The 5880-nt window shown below is 35.9% G+C and overlaps 1 protein-coding gene across 6 annotated transcripts; it reads left to right on the forward strand.

Moving 5' to 3' along the window:
- Nucleotides 1-427: 427 nt before the first annotated feature.
- LOC137828667 (uncharacterized) lies at nt 428-3173 on the forward strand. 6 transcript variants are annotated; one of them, XM_068635351.2, is made up of 5 exons: nt 428-686; nt 780-1030; nt 1648-1859; nt 2123-2384; nt 2708-3173. In XM_068635351.2, the coding sequence occupies exons 1-5, from the start codon at nt 671-673 to the stop codon at nt 3041-3043; spliced, it is 1077 nt and encodes a 358-aa protein (XP_068491452.2). In that variant the 5' UTR covers nt 428-670; the 3' UTR covers nt 3044-3173. The 6 variants fall into 6 exon arrangements, with proteins under 6 accessions (XP_068491452.2, XP_068491466.2, XP_090153791.1 ...); XM_068635365.2 differs by having other exon boundaries at nt 490-686; nt 839-1030; XM_068635343.2 differs by having other exon boundaries at nt 538-686; nt 759-1030.
- The last annotated feature ends 2707 nt before the right edge of the window (nt 3174-5880 follow it).

A 5880-nucleotide genomic window follows, 5' to 3' on the forward strand; every position in this document is an offset into this window, starting at 1 on the left:
CAATGCTGTCAAGAGCCAATTAGATTACATCCCTGTGAGCCTGTTTGCAAACTCAACATGAAATGTTCCAACCACAGTAGGATGTTAACAATAGGGAGAGGAACCAGAAAAATGCTACTGTCCAGTAGAACATTGGAAAGAGTATATTCACCAAAGTAAAAACCAGGAATCAGCATATTCTTTTAACACCATATTAGTTATAAACAATCTATTGAAAATGAGTTTAATTTCTAAAAATAATTATTAGAATATTTTATACATGATAGTTTGTGATTAGATAATAATGTAATATCCTTTTAGATCATCAGTGCATTACTTACTCAGTAAAAATTGCAAAACAACACTACACTTTCTGTTATTTAGTTGAAGAGGGAAAAAAAGTTAGCTTCTGATAATAAAAGTACCTCTTTCATTTTCTTTTCCATTCAAATTTCAAACTTTTTTTTATCTTAATTTTCAGTTTCTCTCCACCACATTGAAAGGACCAATGGGGTTAAAGAAAGTCAAAATGCACAAAATTCCATATAAGGCAGTCAAATTCATTCATATCCCCAGTGATGCATGAAGGCTAGCCAAGATCTACAAGTCAAAAGGCAGAGGAAACTAACACAAGCACCTATAAACCATTGATTTGAAAATTTGAAACACCTCAATTTCTTACAGAGAACATATGCAGTTTGTGACAGGTAAGCATGTTTTCACTTTTTTACCTTTTTCATGTTCCAGCACATCTATGTGATCATTGTAATGTGTCCTAGATCTACCCTCTACTCCTATAGGGATGGTTTCTAGAGCAGCAAAAGTGTTACTCATAGGTCTTCTGGGAATGTTTTACCAGGGTACTCAACTCCCCCCTCCAAAAGACAATGATTCACCAGATGGTGTTCAAGTTTCACCAAGAGTCAGACTCAGAGATGGAAGATACCTTGCTTATAGAGAAAAGGGTGTCCCCAAGGACCAAGCAAAACACATCATCATCATTGTACATGGCTTCGGAAGCTCCAAAGACATGAACTTTTTGGCACCCCAAGTATATACGCTTACCTCAATCTCTCTTTACAAAACTTGCTTGTGTTGATTTGAAAACAGTAGACATGTTATGTTGGATGAGTAGATTTAGATCTAATTAGCATACCAGGTAAAGAACAGTAAGCTATCAACAGTGCTAAACAACATGCTTGATTGAAATAAACTGTGGGGAAAACAAGTAGAGTAGATTCAAAATGCTGTGACTGACTCCGTTTTCTGTGCCCCTGAGCGTTATTGGAGAAGTTAGCAACAACCATCTCAAGTGGAAAAAGTTGTCCTTTTCTCAACAATATCTTTGTCACTTGATCTAATTTTTGATAAATATTGATGGAGTATTAGAACAGAAAAATCCATTTACATAATGAATTATTGGTTCTGTCATCTCACAATGAATCAACAATTCAAAATACTAATGGCAAATCATTAGACATATAGGTGTTCTGGTTATATAGTATACAAAGAAGATGTGTTTATTTGAGCCCTTTTTATTTCCCACTAAGTTTGTAATTGCAATGGATTCTAAGTTTTAAAGCATCTCTATAAACTTGGATAAGCATAGAAGTTGTTGTGTGCCTATTAAACATGACTGCTAAGATAACACTGACACTAGTTCTACAGGAACTGATTGATGAACTGGGTATATGTATTCTGCAATATGACCGAGCAGGGTATGGAGAAAGTGAGCCAAACCCCAAACGCTCACTGAAAAGCGAAGCACTTGACATTGAAGAGCTCGCTGATCAGTTACAGATAGGGTCAAAACTTTATGTGATTGGAGTTTCTATGGGGTCATGTGCTACCTGGAGTTGTTTGAACTACATCCCCAACAGGCAAATTTCAAGCCTCAAAATATAAATTTCTAAACACATGATTGTTTTCAGAAAATGCTTCTTGTTTTCACAAGTAATACAATAAATGACATTACATTTCTAAACACATGTTTGACTATTTTCTGTTTTCCAGAAAAAAAAGTCATTTTTGTGATTATTTGTAAGAAAAATACAAATAAACTCAGAAAATAATGGTCAAAATTTCCCCTTTTTAATGTTGGAAATGGAGTGTTAATTTCACCACAAGGTAAACATTGATGCAGGCTAGCAGGTGTAGCTATGATAGCCCCAGTGATAAATTATCAATGGCCTTCCTTTCCTGAGAGTCTGATAAAAAAGGACTATAGGAGGAAACTTATCAAGTGTGCCATCTTGCTTGCAAAATATTTTCCTAGACTGTTGCTCTGGTGGGTAACTCAGAAGTGGCTCCCTTCAAATTCTGTCATAGAAAAAAACCCAGCTTTCTTCAACAAAAGAGATATAGATATCTTAGAAACCATTCCTGGGTTCCCAATGCTTAGCAAGGCAAGTTACATGTTTCTTTCACTTGTTCTATTATGTGAATATAGATAGATTTTGTTTGGAGAAGAAGATAAAAGATAAAATAAATTAAATTTTTCTCATGAACTAAAACTAAAATTAGTTTAGCATAAGTTAAAATCACCTTTTAAAGAAGTTAAATAAGACAACTCCAGGAAACTAATTCTTAGGTCAAACTCACTAGAGAAACTGATTTTATTTTACTTTTTCTTCTTCTTTAACTGTTATTTTAGAAATTTATCCAAAAAGATAATGAAAAAACCTCTTTGAGGTAATTGTGATGCTGGTATATATGTTCTCACTTACAGGAAAAATTAAGGGAACAGGTTGTTTTTGACACTCTGAAGGATGATTGGCTGGTGGCCTTTGGCAACTGGGAATTTGACCCTTTGAAGCTAAGTAATCCATTCTCTCAGAACACAAGTTCAGCTCACATTTGGCAGGGCTATGAAGATAAGGTAGTGCCCTCTCAAATCCAAAGGTTTGTTACAGAGAAGCTGCCTTGGATACAGTATCATGAAGTTCCAGATGGTGGTCATTTGATTGTGCACTATAGTGGCGTATGTGAGGCCATTCTGAAGGCACTTTTACTTGGAGAACAAAATCTTTCATATAAGCCTAGATCAGGAGTATTTGTCTCTTGATTTGCCATTAATCTCACTACATTATAAACTTTTCTTCTTGTTTTAATTTTTCTTCTTTTTTAGAGAATGTAAAAAATGTAAATCATATTCGTTTATTGAAAGGAAAATGTCATAGATGTAGTTTACTTCATTTTTTTCTATAAATTTATGCTCTCTTTTCAAGGTCAGCTTATTTAGTGGAATCATCATGAAACTTCACCAGGGAACATGAAAGTGAAAGAGGGTGAAAAAGAGACTGCACAGATTATTGGGACTGCAGGGGAAGTTATACTGTCATAAACCAAAGAGATAAAATTTCCCCTATGCTTAGTCTATCAAATTGTTGTTTGTTCATGCAGTCTATTGCAACTGGGTCACAAAGTTGGAGCTAGTCATTAATTTTTTTTAACTGAAAATGCAAAATTTGAAATAACTTGCACTTTTTTTTCAGTCAACAGCAAAGTAGGACCTTGTTGAAGCTTTAAATGTACTTCAAGATATTTGACCTGGCTATTTGAAGAAATGGATCACAGAATGATCAAATTGGAAGGATGATATATGAACAATAATTAAGCACTAGTAATGATTCAATTATGATATTGTGTGTGATTGTAGTCTTAAAGAGTTTGAACTTTGTACATACCAGTCATTAAAGTTGAACCGAATGACAGAAGATTATAACTATACGTGTTTGAAACTACTTAATGTGCATCTCAAGTACATAGCAGAAACTGGTCAAACTAAACCAGTTGCATGATTCTAAGAAAATTTTATAGTGCTTTTAAATAAAATAAAATGAATTTTGTCTAGTAGATGATGACAAATCAATTTTATAGAAAGATGATCTATTTTGTAAATTTATCTTTGAGGGTTATTCAGGAATATCTATAAACATAATTTTAGATTCAATTTTCTGATTCTTGTAAGATGTTCTTCTCCCCGATTATTTCTCTCTCTTAAACAAAAAATATTTTCTATTTTCTTTTCAATTTTTTTTCTCCAAGCGTCATTTCTTCATAATCTGGTCACACCTTGCTATAGTTGGGACTTAGAGATCATTTTTAAGTGATCGAATTTTTAAAAAGAGTAAGTTCCTCTTTGTTATGAAGATTTTTTTATTATTTGTCATCAATTTTGGTGGGAATAGTTCAAAAAAGTGATTTCTTTCAATTTGGTTAAGCTTATACTGAAATTTAATCATGTTTGGACATTCTGCTTTAAGTCTCTAGAGGGAAGGATCATCTTTTACACATTGGTTGAGGGTGCACTCACTCTTGACTACATTGAGTGTTTTGGACTTAAGGTCGCCTACCCCCTTTGTCCTCTTGTCTAGAACATTTGGCACCCATCGTGGGACTGGTAAATCTAGTCCCGTGCCATACATTCGGAACGTAAGCCAGGATGAGAGGAACGAGGCGAGCTATAGTGGAGGAGGAGGCAAATGGAGCCTCAAATGGTGGAATTCCTCCATATTCTACTCAAGTGTTAATGGAGATGATGGAGGCAATGAGGAAGCAGAATGATGAGCGTGCAGAAGAATTTAGGCGAACACAGGAGAAAACGAGGTTGAAGATGGAGGAAACATTGAGAGGGCAAGAATAACTCCAAAGATGGAATGAGGAACTACAAAGGCAGGTGGATGAGTGGAATGCAAGGGGACGCATGGTGGAGGAAGCAGAGCCAGATTTCCAATCATTCTCGGAGGAAATCTCGAATGAGCCCATTCCTGCAAATTATGTTTTTCCCAAGATTGGATTATTTACAAGAAAACAAGATCCAAATGCCAACGTAAAAACTTTTAGGGCACAAATGTTAATCTATGGAGGGTTAGAGTCAGTTCGATGTAAAATGTTGGGAAGAACAACCCTGGATTGGTTTAGCAATCTACCAGAAGGCTCGGTGACATCGTTGGAGGTTTTCATTAGATTATTTGTCAGCCATTTTGTGGGAAATAAGTCAAAACCACCGAAAATAACGAATTTGTTCGAAGTGAGACAATTCAAGGGAGAGTTGGTGAAAAAGTATTTGCGTTGTTTCAATGAGATAGTGGTTAAGATCCCTCAACCTAATGAGGTAATGTGTGTGGAGGCTTTCATTAGAGGTTTACGGTCAGGAGAATTGGTGGAATCACTGTTGAAAAGAAGGCCAGAGGATATGGCGGCTATTAATTTAAGAGTTGCGTCATATATCAAAGTAGAAGAGTTTGCTAGAAAAAAGAAATAGGAGGAAAGAAGAAGTGAAGATGGAACGAGAACAAAAGGGCAGAAAACAATGATAGGGTTTCTGTCGACCAACAACAGGAGAGGTTCGCTTAAAACTAGAAGGGACTAGAGGCCAAGTGGAGGCCCTTATGGAGGAGGAAGACTTTACAGCAACAGAAGGGAAGGAAGATTTGATTAGGCCACACCAAAATTGACGGTGTCCCATAAGGATATTGTCAAAGATGTGAATACAGTCAGACTCTTGCGTTTTCATGAGATAACTACTAGGAGTTTGGGGAACAATACAAATGCCTGGTGCAGTTTTCATAAATCATATGGTCATGACACAAAATGGTGTTATACTTTGAAGAGTTATTACAAAAAGGTTTGTTATAGGTTTTTAAAGCAAAAACAGGTGAGGAAAGTGGAGGAGGTGAAGATCGGAAGAAAGACCTGATGGGAACGTAGGGAGGAGAGTGTCTGGGAGAAGAAGGGCATGAAAGATTGGTGATGGGGGATCTAAACATGATTGCAGGTGGATTCTCAGGAGGAGGTTTATCTAGTGCGGATCGAAAACGATATGCTTAGTTTGTAATGTGCTAAGCAATTGAAACTACTCCTATGTTGACCCTAAGTTTTACAAAAGAAGATTTGGAG

Source organism: Phaseolus vulgaris, chromosome 11 (genome assembly GCF_051622355.1).
Source record: "Phaseolus vulgaris cultivar YP4 chromosome 11, ASM5162235v1, whole genome shotgun sequence".
NCBI classification, from domain to species: Eukaryota; Viridiplantae; Streptophyta; class Magnoliopsida; order Fabales; family Fabaceae; genus Phaseolus; species Phaseolus vulgaris.